At 34.9% G+C, this 24,541-nt stretch overlaps 1 protein-coding gene across 1 annotated transcript in view; it reads left to right on the top strand.

The window, feature by feature from the left end:
- Window positions 1–2,240: 2,240 nt before the first annotated feature.
- pkd1l1 (polycystin 1 like 1, transient receptor potential channel interacting) overlaps window positions 2,241–24,541 on the top strand; it is a 39,971-nt gene continuing 17,670 nt past the window's right edge. Inside the window, exons 1-33 of the mRNA XM_083530458.1 lie at window positions 2,241–2,301; window positions 2,576–2,744; window positions 3,065–3,298; window positions 4,352–4,484; window positions 4,658–4,861; window positions 5,514–5,698; window positions 6,850–7,047; window positions 7,612–7,736; window positions 9,033–9,161; window positions 9,568–9,633; window positions 9,735–9,896; window positions 10,461–10,538; window positions 10,684–10,826; window positions 11,857–11,977; window positions 12,278–12,401; window positions 12,532–12,724; window positions 12,863–12,919; window positions 13,146–13,322; window positions 14,356–14,391; window positions 14,866–14,982; window positions 15,602–15,756; window positions 15,848–15,948; window positions 16,033–16,228; window positions 16,722–16,805; window positions 16,885–17,092; window positions 17,503–17,609; window positions 18,498–18,714; window positions 19,914–20,087; window positions 20,176–20,292; window positions 20,596–20,665; window positions 20,753–20,841; window positions 20,960–21,077; window positions 23,470–23,602. Coding sequence (XP_083386584.1) covers window positions 2,283–2,301; window positions 2,576–2,744; window positions 3,065–3,298; window positions 4,352–4,484; window positions 4,658–4,861; window positions 5,514–5,698; window positions 6,850–7,047; window positions 7,612–7,736; window positions 9,033–9,161; window positions 9,568–9,633; window positions 9,735–9,896; window positions 10,461–10,538; window positions 10,684–10,826; window positions 11,857–11,977; window positions 12,278–12,401; window positions 12,532–12,724; window positions 12,863–12,919; window positions 13,146–13,322; window positions 14,356–14,391; window positions 14,866–14,982; window positions 15,602–15,756; window positions 15,848–15,948; window positions 16,033–16,228; window positions 16,722–16,805; window positions 16,885–17,092; window positions 17,503–17,609; window positions 18,498–18,714; window positions 19,914–20,087; window positions 20,176–20,292; window positions 20,596–20,665; window positions 20,753–20,841; window positions 20,960–21,077; window positions 23,470–23,602 — 4,439 coding nt within the window. The 5' untranslated portion in view covers window positions 2,241–2,282. The remainder of the gene's footprint in view (window positions 2,302–2,575; window positions 2,745–3,064; window positions 3,299–4,351; window positions 4,485–4,657; window positions 4,862–5,513; window positions 5,699–6,849; window positions 7,048–7,611; window positions 7,737–9,032; window positions 9,162–9,567; window positions 9,634–9,734; window positions 9,897–10,460; window positions 10,539–10,683; window positions 10,827–11,856; window positions 11,978–12,277; window positions 12,402–12,531; window positions 12,725–12,862; window positions 12,920–13,145; window positions 13,323–14,355; window positions 14,392–14,865; window positions 14,983–15,601; window positions 15,757–15,847; window positions 15,949–16,032; window positions 16,229–16,721; window positions 16,806–16,884; window positions 17,093–17,502; window positions 17,610–18,497; window positions 18,715–19,913; window positions 20,088–20,175; window positions 20,293–20,595; window positions 20,666–20,752; window positions 20,842–20,959; window positions 21,078–23,469; window positions 23,603–24,541) is intronic.

Here is a 24,541-nt window from a genome sequence, read left to right on the forward strand (position 1 = left end):
AGAGAGAGAGAGAGAGAGAGAGAGAGAGAGAGAGAGAGAGAGACATACATATAGATAGATAGATTGATAAATAGATATAGATAGATAGATAGATAGATAGATAGATAGATAGATAGATAGATAGATAGATAGATAGATAGATAGATAGATAGATAGATAGATAGATAGATAGATAGATAGATAGATTTGAGAGAGAGAGAGAGAGAGAGAGAGAGAGAGAGAGAAAAAGAAAGAAAGATCTATTAACTTAAGAATATAGATTTTTTACTTCTTAGACTCTAAAATGCGGATGACCCAAACTTTATCTAATCTTTTTTTGTTGTCTAAATAATGCTCAATATAATTTACACAACTATCTTACTTAAAATGTGTGTGACATGTAGCTCATGTTCTGAATTCCTTTGCTACATTGTAGTTAATATTATTTCGATATATATATATATATATATATATATATATATATATATATATATATATATATATATATATATATATCCTTTAGATGTTTAATAGATGTTACATAACAAAGCATTAAGGAAAAGGAAAAGCTGAAGAATATGTGACTATTATTTAGCCCTTTGAACCGTGTTGACTTTTTAAGCAGTGTTTATGGCCCATTGTTTTCCTTGCACTTGTAACACATGCTGCTGAGGCAGTGAGAGTCGTCAGTGTGTGTCAGTGTGTGTCTCCATCGCCTGCTCATCTCTTCATAGTGTATCTCTCAGATGTCTCTGCCAAGTCAATACTCTTTTTATCTCTTTGCTGCAATTTTCTTTATCCTAAAATATACAGAGGGAAACTCACATGATGGTTTGTGACAATTCTACTTTAACTGTAATTATGTATGTGGTAATTCTGCTATCTATCTATCTATTATCTATCTATCTATCTATCTATCTATCTATCTATCTATCTATCTATCTATCTATCTATCTATCTATCTATCTATCCATCCATCCATCCATCCATCCATCCATCCATCCATCCATCCATCCATCCATCCATCCATCCATCCATCCATCCATCCATCCATCCATCCATCCATCCATCTATCTATCTATCTATCTATCTATCTATCTATCTATCTATCTATCTATCTATCTATCTATCTATCTATCTATCTATCTACCTATCTATGCATGAATCTATCTATGAATGCGTTTATAGTTACCTCGAATTTTTTTTACATTTTATAGCTCTACCATGTTTTCTGGGCTTCTGTAATCAGAGTTTATCTTCTTTTTTTCTCCATCTGTCTTTGTTTCCTCCCGTGGCTGATTCTTCCTTAGGCAAGGTTAATCTGCTGGAGAGGTGAGAGCTGTCTTTCTATTAGCTTTTGCCATCTTTATTTTTTTAAGTGCTAAACCAATACCACACAGTGTGGCATTATATATGTATATGTATGACTTTGTATCATGTTTTTGTGAATTGAATGAGTATTGGTGTTAGTGCTAGTATCAGTATTAGTGTTAGAATTAGTGATAGTATTATGTACAGATTATTGCATATTTTTGCAGAAAAATATTATACTAGCTGCAAAAATATTAGAAATACATCTATGGAATAAAACATAATGGCTTGTTATGTAAAGTTTTTAGATCATCTTATCACACAGGTCATAAGGTGCTTTTATTATAAAAACATCCATAAAAACAAAAATAACTGTTAACTTGTTTGAATCTTTTGACGGTTACAAAGTTTTGATTGGCAAGAATATCTAATAAACTAAAAGAATGCATTGAAAGTACAATTTCACATGAGTTCTTCATATAAAATTGTATAATATAGTACCTTTATTATTAGAGTCCCTGTAAGTTCCAGTGAATAAACTGTTAATACAGAAACTGTAACTAAATAGAATGAGTATATACATCTGTGATCTGAATTACACCAAACACTATTATCAAGTTTTCTGTTAAAAAGGTACAAATCAACACCTTCTGGGCCATTATGATAAAGAATTCAGCTGTGTTGTCTTTAAGTAATTGTAAAATAAAAAATAAAATAAATGATTGAATATTCTTAGGAATTAAAACCAACCACACAAAAGCAGGCTGTGACAGATCAGGTTACTTAGTTTTTCCTCAACAACATGAAAAAAACCTGTTCTGGTTTGCACACATTCATTTACTACACAGTGCAAATAAACTGAACGGAATGGAATTGATTTCTTTTACAGAGCATGTCCATCCTGTGTTGAAGCAGGAGAATTCCTACCTTCTGAAAGTGATCCAAAAGCACTTCGATATGATCATCAAACTGTTAAGAAAATCCACAGGAAAATGAACAGTAGCATGTCTTGTATGTAACTTACTTGTGCACAACAACATACATATTGTAACATTTTGCATTGTGCCAAATGCTACATCAATCTGTCAATTATAATGTATAGTTTTATTAATATCATTATGGGATATACAAAGAGAAATGCTATTCCATAATAAGTTACTTTATCCTTGATTGGTTTATTCCTGTAAATCTGCATAGTGACATTGGCCGTTGTTAAAATTCTTGCTCATAAACATAAACACCCGCAGTGTGTACATTACCACGTAAATTAATCATTTTTCTCCAGCTATTTGGATCTACACTGAGAAGCAAGCCTATGCCACAGGAGAGGATATTACGTTCCTAGCGATGTCTGAAGAGCCAGACCCACATGAGTTTCATTGGCATTTTGGGGACCAAACAGCAGTTAGTACTCCATCTGGGACATTCATTAAGAAATACCTTCATCCAGATAGGTACAATGGCACATTTGTTTATATGAGATATGGTCGACTTCATATATTGGTCTTTTAAAGCATGCAAATGTGAAACCTGTTAGCAGTATTAAGATGTAAATTCCAGTACAATAGAACAATAGAATTAAACAAAAGACACTAGATTTTAAGACATAAGGTGGAGTTTGAATAGCATTATTGTTGCTTTGTGTTGAACTGTTCCATAATTAAATTGTACATTTTGTACATTTTCACAATTTTCACAAGGTTTTGCTTATGAAGATTTATTGGACCTGATCACCATTGTTATTTAATGCTCTGTGTTGTGGTCTGTTTTATAGGTACAACATCACTGTGTCCAGCAACCTTGGCTCTGTTGAATCTGACATCTATAATGTAGTCATTCAAAGAGCAGTGCATCTCAACAGATTGCTGTATACTCGCTCCGTGCTGCTGAATACATCAGTGCCTTTTAGCTGTAGGATCAATGCTGGAACAGACGTCACTTATCTCTGGGATTTTGGAGATGGAACACGAAAAGATGGACAGGACACAGAGCATCACGTGTTTAACAGGTAACAAGCACAGTCTAATATAGGAAAAAAAGTTTGCTTTTAGTTAGAAGTTAAATGTTGCATCAGACTGCAACCTATTGAATTTAACAGGGAGATTACCAAATATATGAAGTACAAATGCAACTCTTTCAGTTATTTTACATTGAAATTATTTGCATTTATTAACCTACTACTGTGGGATTGCAAAAAAAATAATAAAATTCAATGATGTTTTCTTTATTTCTTTTTTTTAAATGTATTTCCATTTATTCTGTCTTTTTTAATTGCTTAAATTTTTTAAAATATCATTGTTATTCTGAGACAGTAACTGAAATGATAGGAAATCTAAAATCTAAACAATCAGTAATTCTCTGTTACTTTTATTATACTTACAATATGGCAGCTAATCCTAACTATTGTGCATACTAATATACTTATGGGAATACAGAGAATCAGCAACAATCGTGCGTCCTATTTTTTTAACCCAGGAATTCCTAGTCTGTAATCATGCAGTGTCTCTTAATAAAGGAAGGAAATAGAAAAGCTGTGTTTACTATTAGCCAGATGTTCATTTCGAACCACATAAAACTTATGGTTTTGTCTTTTGTACTTTAAGTATTATTTAATTTATTAAATATATTCAATGTATATACTTTTAGTTTCTAGAGGTTCTTTGATATTGTAAATACTACATTTTGGCTAGAAAGTACTTTAGAACATTCTGCAAAATTTGATCACATTATCACATTATTTTCACATTATTAATGTTATTACGTCACTGGTGCTGTTATTTCTATATAAAAAAAGAAACATTTGTTAAGATGTGGTTAAAATGTGTTTTCCAAAAAATTTAATCTTATTCTAATGCATTTTTTATAATTTGTATTACTACATTATCTGTGTAAAGCTGCTTTGATACAATGCTAACTGTTAAAAGAGCTATACAAATAAAAATTTATTGAATTGTATTGAATTTTTTAAAGTCAAAAATGGATAACTTGCTATACCTCATTTGACCCAGCCAAACATTTAGGATTATTTATAATTAACAATATTAAACCTGTCATCATGCAGTACAGGAGAGTTCATAGTAGAAGTGACCGTCTCCAATCTAGTGAGCTCGGCCTCGCTAAGAGGATATGTGTTTGTTGTAACTGAGCCATGCCAACCTCCACCTGTGAAGAACATGGGACCCAGCAAAATCCAGGTCAGAGCAACCGTAACATGGTACAAAAACTCAATAAGTAAATGTAGCTTTTTGTTGCTAGATATTTTGTTGCTTAAGCAATATTTCTGTACATATGCCAACATAGTAACAATAATAATCTATTGAAATAGATCTATTGAAATAACAGATAGAGGATTTTGAATGTGCTTTAGGTGTCGCGATACCAGCCTGTGTGCCTTGGTGTGACATTTGAAGAGCAGATCCAATGCAACATTTCCAAAGGTCTCCACTACAGCTGGAGTCTCTATGGACCAACTGGATTGCAGCTCTTAACCACAGGCATAAAAACAAACCAACAACATCTGGAGCTTCCAGAATACCTCCTTTATTATGGCACATATAGAGCAGTAGCTAAGGTATCATTAATGTTATTGTCTATAAAATTCTTTTATGGATGTGAGGTACAGCTAAATATAAGTTTAAGGCTAATTTTAAGGTGTTCTGGTAACAATTGTTTTATTTTGAATATTCTGATCAATTTTTAGAGGTCGAAATGACAGTATTTTTTAATAGTTAGTTAGTAAGCTTTGTTTTTTTTAAAGCTCTGCCTAGTTCTATAATATTTAATATAAATGACTAAAATATGATTGTTCACAAATCTCACATGGGTCAGCTAGTGATAAATTCAAGTTGTTTACAATCAGTTAACTAGCTGGCTAATTAACATTACCTACATTACAGTACAGTGCAGCTTTGAGGTAGAAGTGAGGAATGTCAGTGAACAATTTCCTGATGTTGCTGGACAGATGTTTGCCCTGTGGGCTTTAAGACCGTTTGAGGATCTAACATAGAGTCACATTTTCCAAAACTGGCCTTTGGCTGTTCTGTAATAATTCAGTATTCTGTAGTTGATTGTATAGTCTAACAAACATGGTGGGAGAAGGGTTTTTTATTTGATTTTAATTTGATAGCACAATATTCTAAAAACAGTTCTGATTAAGATGTACACTATTGTGAATTAAATGGGTTTTAAATCCAATTTTAACCAGTACTTTTGTCCACCTAAAGGTTCAGATTGTAGGCACCATAGTATACAGCACCTACTCAGTTCTGATTGAGGTGATGCCTAGCAGACTTTTAAGCATCATCAATGGAGGCACAAATGTATTTATCAACCGTCACAACAGCAACACAAACATCACTCTGGATGGTCGTAGGTCATATGACCCAGATTTTCCCGATAACATTATGAGGTAACCACCAAACAGTGTGAATTATAATGCCTTTCATTTGTGTGTTTTATGTTTCCTGCTATCCCACAGCTATCAATATTCAGTATTGAATACATGATAATTCATTAATTCATTAATCTGAATTCATTAAAATGTGAATTGTTCACCAAAACTTCACTAAATGGAAGATGATGTTTTGTTTTCAATAAAACAAACATATTTAACTAAATATGTACATATATATATATCATGGATGTGGTGAGGGAAGACATGCAGGTAGTTGGTGTGAAAGAGGCAGATGTAGAGGACAGGGTGGTATGGAAACGGATGATCCGCTGTGGCGACCCCTAATGGGAGCAGCCGAAAGAAGAAGAAGAAGAAGAATGTACATATATATATATATATATATATATGTAAATCCTAAAAATCATAGTGAACGATGCATGTTTTTAGACATTCTTTAGTGCTAGCAAACTATATATTGTTTCTTTTTGTTTTTATATTCAGCTTTTTAGAGCCCATTCACACTATTAAAATTAGAGATGCACCAGAAGATTTTTCTGAAATATACCACAGAGGATCCTTGAAGATTTTGCTGTTATATCGAAACACTCAAACATTTTCTAGGGTTTAAATAGAGCAATGTTTTCACAACTAAACATAGTTACAGATCCACTGGTCAAAAAATTAATTTTAGAAAATAAATGGCATCACTGTTAAATTCTTTTGCCAATATATAGATTTATTATATATAAAATAAAGGCAGGGGGAGTGGTGGCTCCAGCGGTTAAGGTGCTAGGTTACCGATCGGAAGGTTGGGGGTTCAAGCCCCGGTATCGCCAAGCTGCCACTCTTGGGCCCTTGAGCAAGGCCCTTAACCCTCTATGCTCCTTACGAGAAAAATAAATCAAAGACCGCGACGTGGGGCCGCCTTCCTGTGGGCTCACCACCTGCAGGAGGGACCGTAAGGGACCGGTGCTGAGAGGATTGGGCAGCAGTCAAAGGTGGGGGCCTTGACAGCCTGATCCCTGGACACAGAGAAGTGTCTGGGGGAATCTGCTTAGACTGCTGCCCCCGTGACCCGAATTACGGATAAGCGGGAGAAGATAAAATGAAAAATTTTTTTTTTTTCATATTATGAATTATTATTTATTTTCTCTTTAAAGTTACAGGTGGAAATGTAGGCCAGTAAACACAGCCAAGACCTCCTGTTTCTCCAAGGAGATTTCCACCTCCTCTGCACTGCTGACATTTCCTTCAAGCACACTGAATCCTAACTGTGATCTGTTCAAGTTTACACTTAATGTACAAATTGGAGATCGGTCCTCTTCATCGGAGATGTTCATCACCATGAAATCTAAACCAACCAGGTGCACATGCATTACATTAATTACGCATATTTGATTTTTGATATTTGGATCTTCCACATATGAGAGTTTAAGTGGTTAATGTTACCTAGTAAACATATTTAGATGATTGCCCAGCTTCTATACAAAAACTGACTAAAAGCAATACAAAAACATACGGTTCCATTACATTCACATTAAATTACATTTTCATTTACACAAATAACTCATTTGTTTTTGCAGCATTGTTCATGTTTCTTGCATAGAGTGCAGAGAAAATGCAATCAACTGGAACGAGGGGTTTTCCATCAAAGCTACATGTGAAAGCTGTCCTATAAATGTCACCTACTTTTGGAAGCTGTATTTAGTAAACGCATCTAGCAAAAGCACACAAGATGGTAAGAATAATAGAACATTTCTGTGTAATTTTTTAGTGCAACTGCACTTTCGCTTTTTTAATTGGTCCTCTCTTTCAGTGCCTTTCTGTGGCAGTTTGGATATAAGCTCACCTTCTAAACTGGAAGCAGACACACTTTCCATTCAGCAGCTTGCCACTTCTGTTTCTCCATCCATCCTAAATCCTAAAAGTTTCAGTGGGAATGAATTTAAGATCACACAAGGCAGTGTTGTCAGTTTGCACAAATGGGGACGTTCAGTGGAGCACCAGAATCCATCCCTTATGGACCTGCTGTCTGAGACAGACAGTGCATCAGGTATGAGGTTGTACACTTATAAAATGTGAACTGAGATCTTATGAAAATAAGTCTGCATGTTTATTTCCCCTGTAGCCATCTTCAGTCAGGGGTCCATGTCAAAGCAATATTTAATGCAAAGATGCCAATATGAATGAATATTGAAAATGCATCGAAATGTCATTCCATAAAAAACACTATATAATATTTTATGATGTACCCAGCTTAAGTAAATGTGTAACTGAGGGCTCTCAGAAATACTGTGAGAATTCATTCTGTAACATGAAAGTCTACAATCCAAAACGAAATGCTAATTAAAAAGAAAACCAAAAACCACAGTATTTCTAAAATCAGAATGCAAATCTAAAAGGTATTCCGGGAAACCAGGCATTGAGAAAGCATGTACAGAAAAACAACTCAGACCTTACTGAAATGCAAACAGACAGCAAGGCTTCGCAATAACAATGCTATCCTACGTCCTTCATATTGTTTGTGAAATAAATGTGACAACAGAATTTGGAAAAGTATGCCCTCTGGAGGCGTGACAGTGAACTGTCCTGGAAGGATTTGGGCAAAAGTTCAAGTATTGTGCTTTAAAGGCACTTAATGGGAAACACCACAGCAATATAAGAATTATGATTTATGGTGAAAATGCCTCGATTTATTTTTGCCTCTTAAAGTGGTGAACCAATCATTTCTAGATGAAGATGTTCTGCCTGGTAAACTCATCTAAATAGGTGAAAAAGATCCATGCTAAATATTAAGAAATATGAAAACTTAAACTTGTATATATTTGCAAGCTGTTTTTTTTTTTTTTTTTTAGCAAATGCAATAATAAACAACATTATTATAAAATAAGGCCACTGCTTATTTCTTAATTTTTTAATTCAACAAATCCTGCTTTGTCCTCCAGTATGAATGGTTAATGCCTGCAGGGACAATGGACAACGTCACCCTTAAGAGTAGGAAGATTTTGAATAATGCTTGTATGTAGTGTAATTGTAGTGCAGACAGGAATTTCATATTCAAAATGATGGATTCAGCAATATTACAAATATTACATTATTAAAGGACATAAAAATCAGAAAAGAGCAGGATTATATTGAAATCACACAGAATTTCATGTGGTGATTTTTTACTGCAAAACACCAGAATCATTTTATTTAATAATACATGCACATTTACTTGGTACAATATGTGTGCAACATCTAAATCATATTCCATGTCAATTCTACATAAAGATTTATTAAAACCGAGTAAAATCTGATATATATTCATTCTTTCCTAAATCATTGAATCATATTTCTATTCTTGCAGTTGAAATGGGCTCAGGTGTTGTGAACGAGATGGATTTTGCTCTGTTTCACCTTCCTGTTACAACCAAAGATAAAAACCCTAGCAAGAAGGAGTCTGGAGCTGAATATCCTGATGAGCATGGATATCTAGGTGAGAAAAGAGCTGAAGGTTTTACATACACTTTAATTTAGAAAAACATATATAAAATCCTATTGCTGCTTATTAGACCAGTTTAGTCTACACATTTATCTAAAATTATTATTATTATTATTAATATTCTAAAAGAATTAGAATTGAGAACAACCTTATGATTTAATATTTGTAATTAGCTCAGATTTTTATACTGAGCTGGGTTTTACTGTATAGACATCATTATACTGTGTGTGTGTGTGTGTGTGTGTGTGTGTGTGTGTGTGTGTGTGTGTTTGTGTGTGTGTGTATACAAGAATTAGTCAAACATTGTTTAAAATATAAGCTTTTTCTAGGCAGTATCAGAATTATGAAATTTTTTTAATCAATTATAAAAAATATTACTACAATTTTGTGTTTATTACAGATTATGAGGACTTTTACTCTGGAGTAGAAGAAGCAGACTCAGGGGTTTCTGTAGGCCGACCAACTGGTAGACATGCCCTGCTTTTTGACATTCACAAGCAGTGATATAATAGCAACAACAAAAAAAAAGACTATCAATAAAACCTTTTTTGTTTGTTTTGTATTCAGGGCCCCACAATTCAGACAATGTGATTTCTCATTCAAGTGAATATGATGGTGACAACCTGGTAGGTCCTGGTAATGTTGGTCATGTGGTGTCTGAAAAAACCCTGCTGGATCTTTACAAAGAGCTCATCCAGCCTGCATTTTTTGAATCTTTGACCTCCACAGGTGATTTTTTTTCAATACTTTTAATTACTTTTATCAAATTGGTATATACAGTTATCTGGGCATAATCAAATTCACAAATTGTGTAGTTCAAGGTATTTTTTAAGGGACTAACAGTGGCCCTAATAACCATCCAATTGTTTATTTGTTGTTTAGACCTATGACATTTAAGGAGACTTTGTTTTACTATATAATAAGCAGGAATACTTAATAATCAGTAGGTTGGGAAAGTAAATTTTATAAAAGAAAAAACCCACCTACATTTCACGTGATTGCATGAAAAACATTTTAAGGTACTTTCACCAAGACATGTTATACCCTAACATCGCACAAATAAACTTATACATAAGTTTGTATATAAAACTAACATAGGATGAAAAATAATGATTTATGTAAGCTATCACATTTGATTATAAATTCCCATGCCCTACAATTAAAATCTATGTACTAAATGTGAAACATCTACTACAACTTTACATCTAAAAAAACAATTTTTATTTCGGTAAAATGTAAAAATGTATGCAATTAGTAACTTCAGTTCATTTTTGTACGGTTTGAATGTTTCAGGGATCTCCTCGTCTCTTGTTACTTTTAAACCCATGATGCTAAAGCCGAAAAGTCTTTACATGCTGGAGGTCTCTGCAAGTAAGCTCATCTCTACTAGGTTTGCTAGCATACATAGTATAACAAATTGCAAATATAACAAATGGCAAGAGTTTTAATCCCAGCTCTCTAGACTGTTAGAAGATGAGGAGAGTTTTAAGAGATTGCTTTTCATTTATGATGATAGATTCTAAGCAGGTTCTGCAGGGAAAGACCCAGCTGTTTTTCTCCACACACCCTGCTCCTGAGGGAATGGTGTGCCATGTGCAGCCCAGCTCAGGTTATGAGGTCCATACATACTTTGGCATCTTCTGCACTTCTGGAAAAGAGGTCTGTATTTGTCTTGGGTATCATCATTTTTTACCACTTAAAATGTGACATAGAGGGGATATTTTTAATTACTCTAAAGCATTTGTTGCAAACACACCAATTTGGCCTCCTGGCTTTGTTCATGAGCTAGTGTGGTTTTTGACATTTCTTCCTGTGATCATGTGGGTTCCTACTCAAGAACATATGAATTAGTTATGCTAAATTGCCTGTCAGGGTTTATGAGTGTTTCCTCATGTATGCACACTGGCAAGTGATGCACTGGCATCCCATCAAGGGTGATTTCTTGCACCTGGTTCCCAAGATCACAATCACTGTATGGTGTTTACAAATTACAAATTAGAACAAATCCAGACTAAAATGGAGGCTCCCATATAATTGTATCTAGAGTAGGTTTGGCCACTTATTCTGAGTGTCAATGCTGTGCATCAAGAATCTATGTTTCCTGCATATTTCCAGCATATCTGGCTCCTTCCTGAGCTTGAGTTTTTGTTTGTATGGACTCAAATACTCTCCTCCATAAATACATGGTGTTTTCCCAGGCACTCTGATTTTCCTCCATCTCCCAAATCATACCAGAATGTGGAAAATTGCACCTATGAGTGAATGTGTTTCCATTGTGCATGTAATAGAGGGCATCTCATCTGGGGGCCCCAGGATACACTCTTTAAATACATATATTTTATGTGGTATCAAAGTGTCACTCACAGCTCATATATTTGTATGTTTTTCTTTACAAAAAAAAGAAAAAAAAAGAAAAGAAAACTTTGTACACAGTGTGTTTCCCTCTTCTATTACATGTTTTATACATCAAGCTTAAAGCTGCAATGCACCAAAAAAGTATGAAATATTGTGCATTTTGAGATATAAAATTCATTCTTAACATTCATTCATATTGTTACTTTGTAGCCTTGTATATTAGGATGTCTTATTATAGAAAAATGTTACATCATACATAAGTATGATCTAATATCAAGAAACTGTATTGAAATAAAACGTATGTTGGCACATGTTTTTATTCTTATCTTTACAGGATCTTTTGTATGAATATAGCTTTAGTGTCGGAAACTCAAGAAAAAAACTTCTCTATAAAGGCAGAGATTACCAGCACTATTTTTATCTTCCATCTGGAGATCCATATGATGATTACAAAGGTAGATTTAAAGAGTTTTCATGCAAACTGCTGCTCTTTCTTACATATTTGCACCACTACTTTGACATTACTTTTGTATTTATTGATAGATGTACCATTTGTGGATCTTAAATTAAATGTTGATAATATTAATAATGTCAACTGATACACTTACGTTGAAGGTTAAATGCTGATCCACAACCACTGTCTCAGACAGCAAGTTTTTATATGCAACACATTATGCTATATGAATAATAACAAAAAACTGTGATTATGATTCTTCTTTTTTTTTTTACATTATTTCGGATTTTGTCTTCCTCAGTCGCCATCTACGTTACAGTTGGGAACAGATTTGGAGCATCTACCAAGCCATGTCTTGTAAATGTCAAAGTGTGGCCGAGCTTCAACACTAATTTAATGTCTCTGTCCAATCCAGATCAGGAATTGTAAGCTCATTCAGTCCATTCACATTTTACTGCAAGAACAGACTCCTAAACATACTATTATTATGCATCAAAATGATTAATTATTCAGAAAAATCATTAAATAGTCTTTGTATTTATTATGTCTGTCCAGGTATGTGTATGGGCTGAGTAATCTAACCAACCTAATAATGATGAAGAACACTCAAGACATTATTAATTACATCTTTCTTCTGACTGCCACATTTAAACGCTTGAGTTTGGACACAGAAGCTCATGTGAAACAACAGACACAAACACGAGCTGCTCTTATTTCAGCAGTTTGTCAACTGGATCCAACAAACCAGGTTTGTGTAATAAAAAAGAAATGAATAGTAAATAATCTGCATTGTAGCAGCAATAATAAATTACAGTTAAAAATACAGTGTTATATATGTAATATATGTTATTATACAACAATTTAAATATAATTTTGTGTCTCGCAGGAATTGCTGTTTGATATCCTTTACACTCTTTCGGATCTTTTGAAAGATTCCAATCAAGTAAGTATAATCTTTTCATTCGTATATTAAAAAAATGTATGTTTTAAATATAAAACCACTTTGCAAGATATATATATATATATATATATATATATATATATATATATATATATATATATATGTATATATATATATATATATATATATATATATATATATATATATATATATATATATATATATATATATATATATATATATATATATATATAATACCCCTTTACAGGTGACATTTGACAGTGCACTACTGGTGACAAAATATATTCAAAAATTAAAGTCCAGCTTACTGGATTTACGGGTATTGAAATCTCTCATGCACATCCTCTCGTATATCCTGGAAGCTCAAATTCCTTCTTCCAGGTTAACACTTGATGTTCTTCACACCACTACAGACTCAGTGTTGGTAAGCCAAATATTATTGTAATATTGTGACTTACATGTATAACTCTACAATATTAGGTAGCTGTCCCTTACCCAGAAGGTCTAATTGAAATATCAACATGCTGGTACCAATAGGTCAGGGTTAGAAATTGATTACTATAGTGAGGAACTTACATATGTCAAGGTTCTCTTCATGCTTATTTAAATGACTGGTGAAGAAGAAGCCTGGGGATTTTTGTGCCAACTGTTTGCTACCAGGACAGAGAAGAGTTTTAATGCATGTCATTGTTGTATCTTAAAGCACAGTAAGTTGAGTTATACCAGACAAGAGGGTTAAAAAGTAAACAGTGCAGACCTGGGTTAGATAATCTGTGTAGGGACTTTGTAAATTTTACTGTTTATAGCTTGGTAGGCAATTATCTGTGTTTAAACCTGACTTGGTTGCACTGGGAAGCCAGTGGATTGAGCATGACAATGAGCTGATGCAGGAGATCTTAAGGATAAAACATTTGGAGCTGCATTCTCAAACAGTTCTAGAAGAGATGACTAAATTATTGTTATTAAATCTAAAATACCTAAAAAAAAAACATCTTAAAGCCTAGAAGTAAAGAACATGAATGTTCATGTGAAAGCTGTGTTGATACCTACTGTACATTTTTGACTTGATCTTAATTTTCAACACGACACAACTGTTGTATGTTTCATTGATAATTACAATTCATTTTTAGACACCACTTACACGCTTGATGTTCTGATTTATTATTTGCTTTCTTTACAGCAAGTGAAATATTAATTAAATATTAAAAGTCATGCTTACATTTTTATCTAAGTAGAATATACATTTATAAACTTTGAATGACATGAATGTGCAATCAACAAATATATAGTTAGATTTACAGAACATTTTGTGTCTATATTAATATAAGATTTTCTTCCCCCATAGCATAGTCAAAAACAATATATACATTTGAACTGTAATCTCTTTAACTTTAGGTAAAGGTAATACCATATGTGTTATTATATCTAATGTATTCACCTTTGTTTTTTTGTTTCAGATGTATCTGCTGTCTAGCAGAGAACCTCAGTTCAGTGTAAATTCCACAATAATAAATCTGCAGGCCTGGCAGAATTCAGATTTTCTAATCACAAGAACAAATGTGGATTTAGCCACATTTTATATTCCTCATATGCCAATAAATAAACACACAAGCAGAGATTATGACGAGAAATCCTGCTTCATCACTGTAATCACATCCTATAGACAGAATCCGTATCAGTGGGCTAAAACTCCACTACAGGTAAAACTTAGATTTTAACATTAGAAATACTGAACATTTTAGGTTGTAGTGGAATTATTTATTTTATTACAAATCATTCTTAAACTGCAGGAAATAAGATTCAGTGAATCTTGTGATTAGTAATAAATCATCACAAATTATTGATTTTACAGAATTAAAAATGAAATATTTCTACTTTCACCATTGCATAATTTCCCTGATAGGTTATTTATCAGTGCAACATTAGTAGTTTTTTGTTTTGAAAATATACATAATGTACTGTTTCAGGCGAATGGACATGTTGGTGACATGAAACTCTTCAACTGCAGCACCAAAAGAGAAATACAAATGAGGCACATGTCCACGCCACTCATCATTGAGTTCCAGAAGCAAGAAGCAACAAATGTACACTTTTCAGTTTTTTTATTTCAGCATGTATGGAAACTTTCACACAAATATAGTGGAACCCTCATATAACACTGACGAGCAGATATGGTTTATCACTATTAATAATTATATATTATATAGATGTTGATATATTATATCATTTGAAAGAAGGTCTAATGATTCCTTTTTGATACTGTCTATTTGGAATTTCTTATGTCCCCTTATGTCTGGATTTTCTCTTGGGTGTGAATTGGTATGCTAAACTGTCTTAGTTGTGAATGAGTTGTTTAATATGTTTGTGCGTGTTCCCTGTGATTTCATGCCCAAAATGCCCTATTTACAATGAACCTAATATGGTGTTTTTCTGATGATGAGACTTCCTGAATATCTTATCACTATTTATACTGATTACTACCGATTAATAAGTTATGAAGAAGAACAACCGTGGCTGATTGACAACATTGTTACAATTAATGGGGCACATTGTTTACGTTTATCTTTTTTTTTTGCTGAGCTATTCCAGACACGAGTTTATTGCTATATATATATGCATTTCTGTGAATGCATTTTGTTAAATGCACTTTGCTAAAATTCATTTTGTGTTTGGAGCCCTAAAATCTGATCATTTCTATCCAAGAAAAGCACAGAGCTAGTAGAGTTCACACTCTCACGTTCTGAAGTGAATACTCATCAATTCAACATCACAGCCGATCTCCTGGGGAAGGCTTTGGAGATTAGAGTGGAATTCAGAAAGCCATCAAGACGTGCTTTTCCTATCTTGCTGCTCTTCAGGTTAAGGAAGCCCCCTTAAGATATGTCTTTAATCTATTTACACTTAATTGAATTAATTACAAACAAATATTGTATAATTTCTCTGTTACAGAATGCATCAAAGACCAACACCATCTTTACACAATGTACGCAAGGTCTATTATTGGAAAGGGCAAGTGGCTCAAATCTTTCTTCCACCTTCATCATTAAAAGGTTTGCAGATTTCAATGTACATATGTGAAATACAGAATGTCAAAAAAATATATTAAATATTGTCTTATTTCATTTGGATTGCAGATGCTGGTATTGTGTATCTGATGATTCTCAATGCTGACTATGATAAAAGTGCTAGCAATAAATATGTAGCAGATGAAGTGAACTACACACTGAGTGTTGAGTCCACTCAATGCTTAGTTTGGGATAATGTGAAAGAGTGGCGATCTGATGGATGTTCTGTGCTTCAAAGTTTCACCTCCACCAAAGTCAACTGCAGGTCTGGTACTATACTACATCACCAGTACTAATACTACTAACAGTGACTAGTGTTGTTAAAATATTTGTGTATAGATTTAGCTGTGTGTGTCTTTTGGAATGACCAATTAACATTTCTTAACATGTCAAACGTAGGTGCCCCCATCTCTTTCCTGTTAAAGCAGTATTACATGGTCTACATTTCCATATTAAACATCTGATTGGCTTATTTTTTTTCACATAATAACACTTACTTGGTCCAATAGATTCAATGGCCAGATTGTAGTTTTACAGAGGTAGCATTTGTGTGGTCTCACTTTCCCTGTTTGATAGATGAACTATAATAAGAAGAATTTGTGGGAAGAAAATTTTAACGTGTGTGTGTGATCTGTTTCTTACTTTAACCAACTCATTTAGAAGCTCTTTGCTTTCATTTTATTGTGCCTCACTTGTGATTTATTTTAAATGAAGGCATCTGTCACATATAAATTGTTTTTGGCCTAATAATCTTTCAGCTGCAACCAGCTGTCATCATTCACTGTTGCACATCAGATGGTTCAAAGCATTCACAGTGTTTCGGACATAACTGAGTACATAAGGTAATGTTTATATGCTTGGTTTTTATTCAATCAGTCTTTCATTGGGTGAACTTGATCTGAATTGTGGTGTCTTTTTCAGTCTCCGTGCCAACCCGATGGTGTGTATAGTAATTGTGGTGTTAGTGGCTTTCTACGCTGTGCTGTTGGTGTTTTGTAATCATACTGATGTTCATGTGGAAAAGAATTTGGGCACATTCATCCTGCCAGACAACAATCCTTCAGACCAGTTCTTCTATGCAGTTGCTATTAACACAGGCCTCAGATCAAGGGCCAAAATGACAGCAAAGGTATTGTGTATTCAAATGAAAATGGAATATTTTCACAGACGGTGTCGAAATGTTGTCAGGGCTAAAGGTTTTGCCATCGAAACTAAGAAACTAAAACAGTTTTTAAAAACTAGCACAACTGACCAGCTAGCATATAATGGCTACCAACCAGCTGAAAGCCAAGTAGTTTAACTCTTATTAGCATTCTTCAAAAGAAGCACTTGCTCATTTTTGGCATAAATGAATTTTGATCGTTTTAAACCCTGCACTATTCCAATAAATTCATGATTTGAGTGTAATGCAAAACATAAGACTCACAGTATTCACACAGACACGCGTTCAAAGATAAATATGTTAAACTATGCAAGAATTTATTTAAATGTTTGTATATTATTTTATTTTCAGATGTTGATATTTTGTTCTGTTTTCAGGTTCATATAGTTCTCTATGGTGAGAAAGGAGTATCACAGACAAGAGAGCTCATCAATCCTGACCACACATACTTCACATGCAATTCCAGGACAACGTTTATTTTAAGGTAACAGCAAATGTAATTAAAAAATTTATATTTATTTATATTTCAGCGTCAAATAATATCTACTAATTTTATAACCCTAAGTGGAGCCATCTAACTGAGTTATGTTTGGTGTCTTTGCTTTAGCTAACAAGTGATAATAGCATTACGCTAAGCTTTTTAATTAAATAGATAGATAGATAGATAGATAGATAGATAGATAGATAGATAGATAGATAGATAGATAGATAGATAGATAGATAGATAGATAGAAAAATAGATAATTTTACAGTTAAAGTAGAATTGTCACAAACCATTATGTGAGTTTCCCTCTGTATATTTTAGGATAAATAAAATTGCAGCAAAGAGATAAAAAGAGTATTGACTTGGCAGAGACATCTGAGAGAAACGCTATGAAGAGATAAGCAGGGGATGGAGACACACACTGACACACACTCTCGACTCTCATTGCCTCAGCGGCATGTGTTACAAGTGCAAGGAAAACAATGGGCCATAAACACTGCTTAAAAAGTCAACACGGTTCAAAGGGCTAAATAATAGTCACATATTCTTCAGCTTTTCCTTTTCCTTAATGCTTTGTTATGTAACATCTATTAAACATCTAAAGGATATAAACTACAATGTTGCAAAGGAATTCAGAACATGAGCTACATGTCACACACATTTTAAGTAAGATAGTTGTGTAAATTATATTGAGCATTACTGTTTAATCATGTAATCATGCAAGTTGCACAGTGCTAAGCTAATGCCAGTATTTTTGCCCTAATTATTTACTACAAAAAACATTCAAGATACCAAAAAGAGACATTAGACATAAAAAACCCCGATCATTTTCTAGTTTGACAAGTGTGTATATGAAATACACGAACAGTATGTTGTGTTATTTTTCAGCTCCGCTCAGAGTCTGGGCAACATATGGCAGGTGTGTGTGTGGCATGATGCCGGAGGTGTGTCCCCCAGTTGGTTCCTAAATCATGTTTTAGTGAAAGACTTAGTAAAGGGATCAAGTTGGACCTTTTTGGCACATTGCTGGTTGGCACTGGATGAAGGAGATGGACGAGTGGAGCGAAAGCTGCTCGCTTTAGACCAACTGCTCACATTCAAAGAGGTGAGTGCCAGCACTGCTCAGTACAGTGTCTAGAATATGAATAAATATTTACTCTCCCCTGCATGAACCTTTCTATATTTACATTATCACAAATGTAATAAACAAACAAATGAATACACAAATAACAAAGATAAAATTTGTGATTTCCATTTTCTTCTTCTTCTTTCGGCTTTTCCCATTAGGGGTCACCAATGTGGATCATCCGTCTCCATACTACTCTGTCCTCTACATCTGCGTCTTTCAAACCAACTACCTGCATGTCTTCCCTCACCACATCCATAAACCTCCTCTTTGGTCCTCCTCTTTTCCTCCTTCCTGTTGGCTTCATCCTTAGTGTTCTCCTACCGATGTACGATGTATCTACATACGCTGCCCCTCTAATAAACTCATTTTTAATCTTGTCTTCCCTCGTCATCTCCCAATGGAAACCTCAATTTCTGATTCATGACCTGCCTATTTGATTTGACGCATGTTTTTTATGCTGGATGCCCTTCCTAACGCAACCCTCCCCATTTTTCCGGGCTTGGGACCAGCACTAAGAGTGTACTGGCTTGTGCAACCCTAATGGCTTAGTTAAGTGATTTCCCCCATATTTCTAAAATTATTAATTAAAACTAATAATGAATTCTGGTGCAGCCATTGCCATCACATAATTAGTCAGTAAAAACAGAATTGAATTGAAAGACTCTACCTATTGGATTAGTTCATGATCATTACAGAAATTTGCGTGGGTTTATACAGTTGTCTTAACAACAGCTTGTTTTGTTCCATTAATTTAATGAGTTAAGCAGTGTTCTAAGAGTGAACATATTTCCTCTAATTACTATTTTTTACTCCCTGGAATGTGTTCGCCACAGAAATATTTTTGACACTGTTTGAGTTTGACACTGCTATTACAGCAGTGTTAGCGAGATCATCAGCTAGCATACTGTAGCAATAGACACTTGTTTTAGGAATATATTTTGGTTTCAAATATAACAAATCTTAAAACAAAAACCCAGAGGATACAGGAATATGCATATATGACATAACTTATATGATATGAGCATATATGATACAACTCATCTTCTGTAGTAACACAGTCTCACGCCATTTCTTGATATAGTCCCGAATCTATTGATTTGTGTTTATTGACACGATATGGCTCCATTTCAGTTTTTCAGTTAATTTATTTCTATAACATGTTTCATTCTCTCCAGTTGCTGCATCTGAATCTTTCTGATTGCCTAAAGGACTTGCACCCTTGGCTGGCTGTGTACAGTCGGCCATCTTACAGTGCACATACACACACACAGCGCTTGAGTGTATGTTTCCTGCTTTTGCTGACTTACATGTGTGCTAACTGTGTTCTCATACACTTTCAAGAAGACCAGGTAAATGCAATCTGGTTGCAGTGAAAATAATGCAGAATCTATTTTTTTTATTTATATTGATGTTACGTTTTCTTTTTCATAATATCAGTGCTGGTTGGAGTCAGGTCTAACTGGTGTTTCACTGCTCTCCGTGTGGACGGGACTGTGTGCGCTTACTATGCTGCCTTTAGGCTCTCTTGTGTCCTTCCTATTCCGCATGAGCACGGTCAGTTTTGTTGATGTTATTCAGACAGGAAAAACATGCAATTATAGTCCACTTGTATAGTCTCATATCAATTTTATTATTTATCTGATGTAGAATTACTTTATCATGACGTGGTAACTTTATTTAATGTTTTGTCTTTATATATATATATATATATATATATATATATATATATATATTATATATATATATATATATATATAAATATATATATATATATATATATATATATATATATATATATATATATATATATATATATATATAATACCATTGATTATCCCTTTTCTCTTGAAATTGTAGCTACACAAAAATAGAAGCCACTTAGGCGATCAGTATAAAGTCAGAATGCCTTGCAGCTTCGCTTTGGAAGGTACAATCAAGAACAACAACGTCCATTTGCAAGTATTGCTCTTTCTGTTGTTGCTGTCAGTGCAATATGTTCATAATTATTTCACAGTTGATCAGGATGCATTTCGATTGTGGGACGATGTGTCTGAGCAGAACATTTCGTGGAGCCGAGTTTCACCGTGGAAAAATAAACGTGAGGTGAGGTACAATAAGAAAACGTTTTAATTGAAATATCACAAACGAAGAGCTTGAGACTCTTATGTTATTAAATTATAAATACATTATATACAAAGTATTTTTATTGTTTGCTTTACAGATTTTGAAAGAAGATGATTTGCAGTCTAGGTTCTCCAGCAAACAAGCAGAAAGCTCAGGACTGCAGAAACCCTCTGACTCTATGAGTTGCATTGAAATTATTGAAGAAAATATTCCAGGTAACATTGGAAAAATATCAGACAGGGTCAACGCATAGATAAACACTCAATTCACCCTCCAAGCTACACTATATGTACAAAAGTCTGTGGACACTTAACCATAAGATCTATTTGCATATTTTTAACATTACATTTGCTATTATAAAAACCTGCACTCTTCTGGAAAGATATTCCACTGGATTTAGTGTGTGGTTGTGGAGATTTGTGTTCATTCCCAAGGGCATCAGTAAAGTTTAAAAGGGGCATTGTCATGCTGGAACAGGTTTGGGTCTCCTTGTTCAAATGAACAAGCACTTAAATGTTACCACATCCAAAGACATCCTGTACAATTGTGTGCCTCCAACTCTGTGCGGTTTGGGAATAAACCACACAAGGTTGGAAAAAGTCAGGTGTCCTAATACATTTGTCCATATGGTTGTATAGATGTATATGTTCATGATATACCAGATACACTCAGAGAGATTTTACACAGGTGTACAGTGCTGTTTGTAGCTACACAATGCCATCAGCCAGCTCAGGTATATATGAATTTTCAGAAAAATATTATTAAAATCAGTTTGCACTTGCATTAACTTTTACATTTGGGTGACAATTGTTAAAACTGTATTTCCCCCCTCATCACATCCTTAATAAATGGTCAGGATTCAGGGAGACAAGGCAAGGAGAAACATTTAATCGGTTTATAATTTGACAAAACATATAAAATAAGGCACACGGTGTGGCATTTTCACATGTAATTGTATGCTTTGTAAGTGTAAGTGGGCAAAGAATGATATTTTACCAGCATTACAAACATTTTAATAGATGACATTACTTATTGCTAAATACTTATTTTAATAAATACTTACTTCAAGAAGAAGGAGGAGCATAGGGTGATATATGGGAGTGGAGGAAGGTGCACACAGGGTGGACTATATTATATGCAGGAGATGCAAACTGAAGGAGATTGGAGACTGTAAGGTGTTGGCAGGGGACAGTGTAGCTGGACAGCATCGGATGGTGGTCTGTAGTATGGCTTTGGAGGTGAAGAAGAAGAGTAGGAGAGTGAGGAATGAAAGAAGAATAAGATGGTGGAAACTGAAAGAAAAAGACTGTAGTATGTGATTTAGGGAAGAGGTCAGACAGGGGCTCAGTGGAAGTGAAGAGGTGCTGGATGATTGGGCAACTACTGCAGAAGTGATACGGGAGACAGCTACAAAGGTTCTTGGTGTGACATCTGGAAATTGAAAGGAAGATAAAGAGAAACGGTGGTGGTGAAATGAGGAAGTGCAGAAAAGCATAACAAAGAGGTTGGCAAAAACAGAATAGGGATCAGCAGAGAGATGAGAAAAGTAGGCAGGAGTACAAAGAGATGCAGCAGCAGGTAAAGAGGGATGTGGTGAAAGCAAAGGAAAAGGCATATGATTAGCTGTATGTGAAGTTGAACACTAAGGAAGGAGAAAAGGATTTGTAGTGATTGGCCAGGCAGAGGGACTGAGCTGGGAAGGAAGTGCTACAAGTTAGAGCAATAAAGGATGGAGATGGAATTTGTGTTGATTAGTGAGGAGAGTGGTGGCTCCAGCGGTTAAGGCGCTAGGTTGCCGATCGGAAGGTCTGGGGTTCAAGCCCCGGTATCGCCAGGCTGCCACTTTTTGGGCCCTTGAGCAAGGCCCTTAACCCTCTATGCTCCAGGCTCCTTACGAGGGAAATATCAAGGTCCGTGACGTCGGAGTGACGTGGGGCCGCCTTCCTGTGGGCTCACCACCTGCAGGAGGGACCGTAAGGGACGGTGCTGTGAGGATTGGGCAGTGACATGGGTGACACTGCCCCCGTGACACGGATTACGGATAAGCGGGAGAAAATGAATGAATGAATAAATGGAGAGTGTGTTGAGAAGATGGAGGGAGTATTTTGAGCAGCTGATGAATGAGAAAAATGAAAGAGAGAGGGTGGATGATGTGAAGATGGTGAAGCAGAATGTGGATATGATTAGTAAGGAGAAAGTGAGAGCAGAGTAGATGAAGAGTAGCAAACCATTTGGCCCAGAAGACATACCAGTAGAAGCATGGGATGGCAGTGGAGTTTTTAACCAGATTGTTTAACAAGGTTCTGGAAAGTGAAAGGGTGTCTAAGGAATGGAGAAGGAGTGTGCTGGTACCAATTTTTCAGAATAAGGGAGGTGTGCAGACCTGCAGTAACTACAGGGGAATAAAGTTTATCAATCACAAAATGAAGAGGTGATCATCTGTGAGCAACAGTATGGTGACAATGTGGATCAGGATTTTGGCGAATGTATAGTGCAAATCATGTGGAGAGTAACAAAATGAATACACGGTTGTATAGAACTGAATTGTAGTAAAATAATGGGCTTTTAATACAATATGTTGTTCCTTTTTTAATTATTTACTTGCAGTAAAAAGTTTCTCAAAAAGTAGTGTTCTTAGAAGAAGAAGAACTCTGCAAGCTTGCTGCTACTATGGGACATGGGCTCTGTGGCTGTGTTTATCTGTTACCTGTGTAATCATTACTGGATTCCTCGGACTGAGGTAAGTTTCAAAAGCAATTCTTCTGGATTTGTTTCTGAAATAAGCACAGACAACACATTCACTGATAACCCAAATAAACGGAAGACATAGGGCAACACTTGCTAATAAAAAATTTGATTCCAGTTCAAGCTTGAGTTTGGGTTACTGATCATACTGTCTGTGAGTTTTGCTCTTTCTTTCTGTATCCAGCTCGGTTTCTTACATGGTCTACAGTTTCCTCCTTCTCCCACAAACATGACAGAATGTGAATTGGCAATACTTATTCACCAATAGGTGTGAATGGCTTTTCATTCATGATGTGTTTTTGGCCAGCGTTCCTGGATCAGGCCCTTCCATTTGCAACACAGTACATAAAAGGCCGTAAATGAGGCCTGCAGTTAGCCTTTTAAAGGCCTAATTATTACAAATGATGAGCTTGATTTACAAATACATGTAAATCATGACTAAAAACCTTAAACACAGCACTTTTTAAGTGAATCTTGCTAAAAAAAATTTGCAAATAATAAATCGATTATCATCATCCATGGGAGGGGTGATGCAACTGCACATTTGCTACTGGGTATGAAAGATCATGGTTGGTGCCCCCCCTCCCCTTCTCAAAAATGAGGAGTAAACACAAGAATGAATGCAATGGCATATGCACTTCATACCCCATTTTGGTCTGTGAGAATACAGATATGGATCCAGAGATTAGGATTAAACATACTTTAGTTTTCCTTTGAAAAAAAAAAAAAAAAAAAAAACCCAGCCATTAAGGGGGGCACAAGCCAGTGTACTCTTAGTGCCGGTCCCAAGCCCGGGTAAATGGGGAGGGTTGCGTTAGGAAGGGCATCAAGCGTAAAACATGTGCCAAATCAAATATGCGGATCACAAATGAGAATTTCATACCGGATCGGTCGAGGCCCGGGTTAACAACGACCACCACAGGTATCGTTAGCC

The sequence above is a fragment of the Silurus aristotelis genome (genome assembly GCF_946808225.1).
Source record: "Silurus aristotelis genome assembly, chromosome: 25".
NCBI classification, from domain to species: Eukaryota; Metazoa; Chordata; class Actinopteri; order Siluriformes; family Siluridae; genus Silurus; species Silurus aristotelis.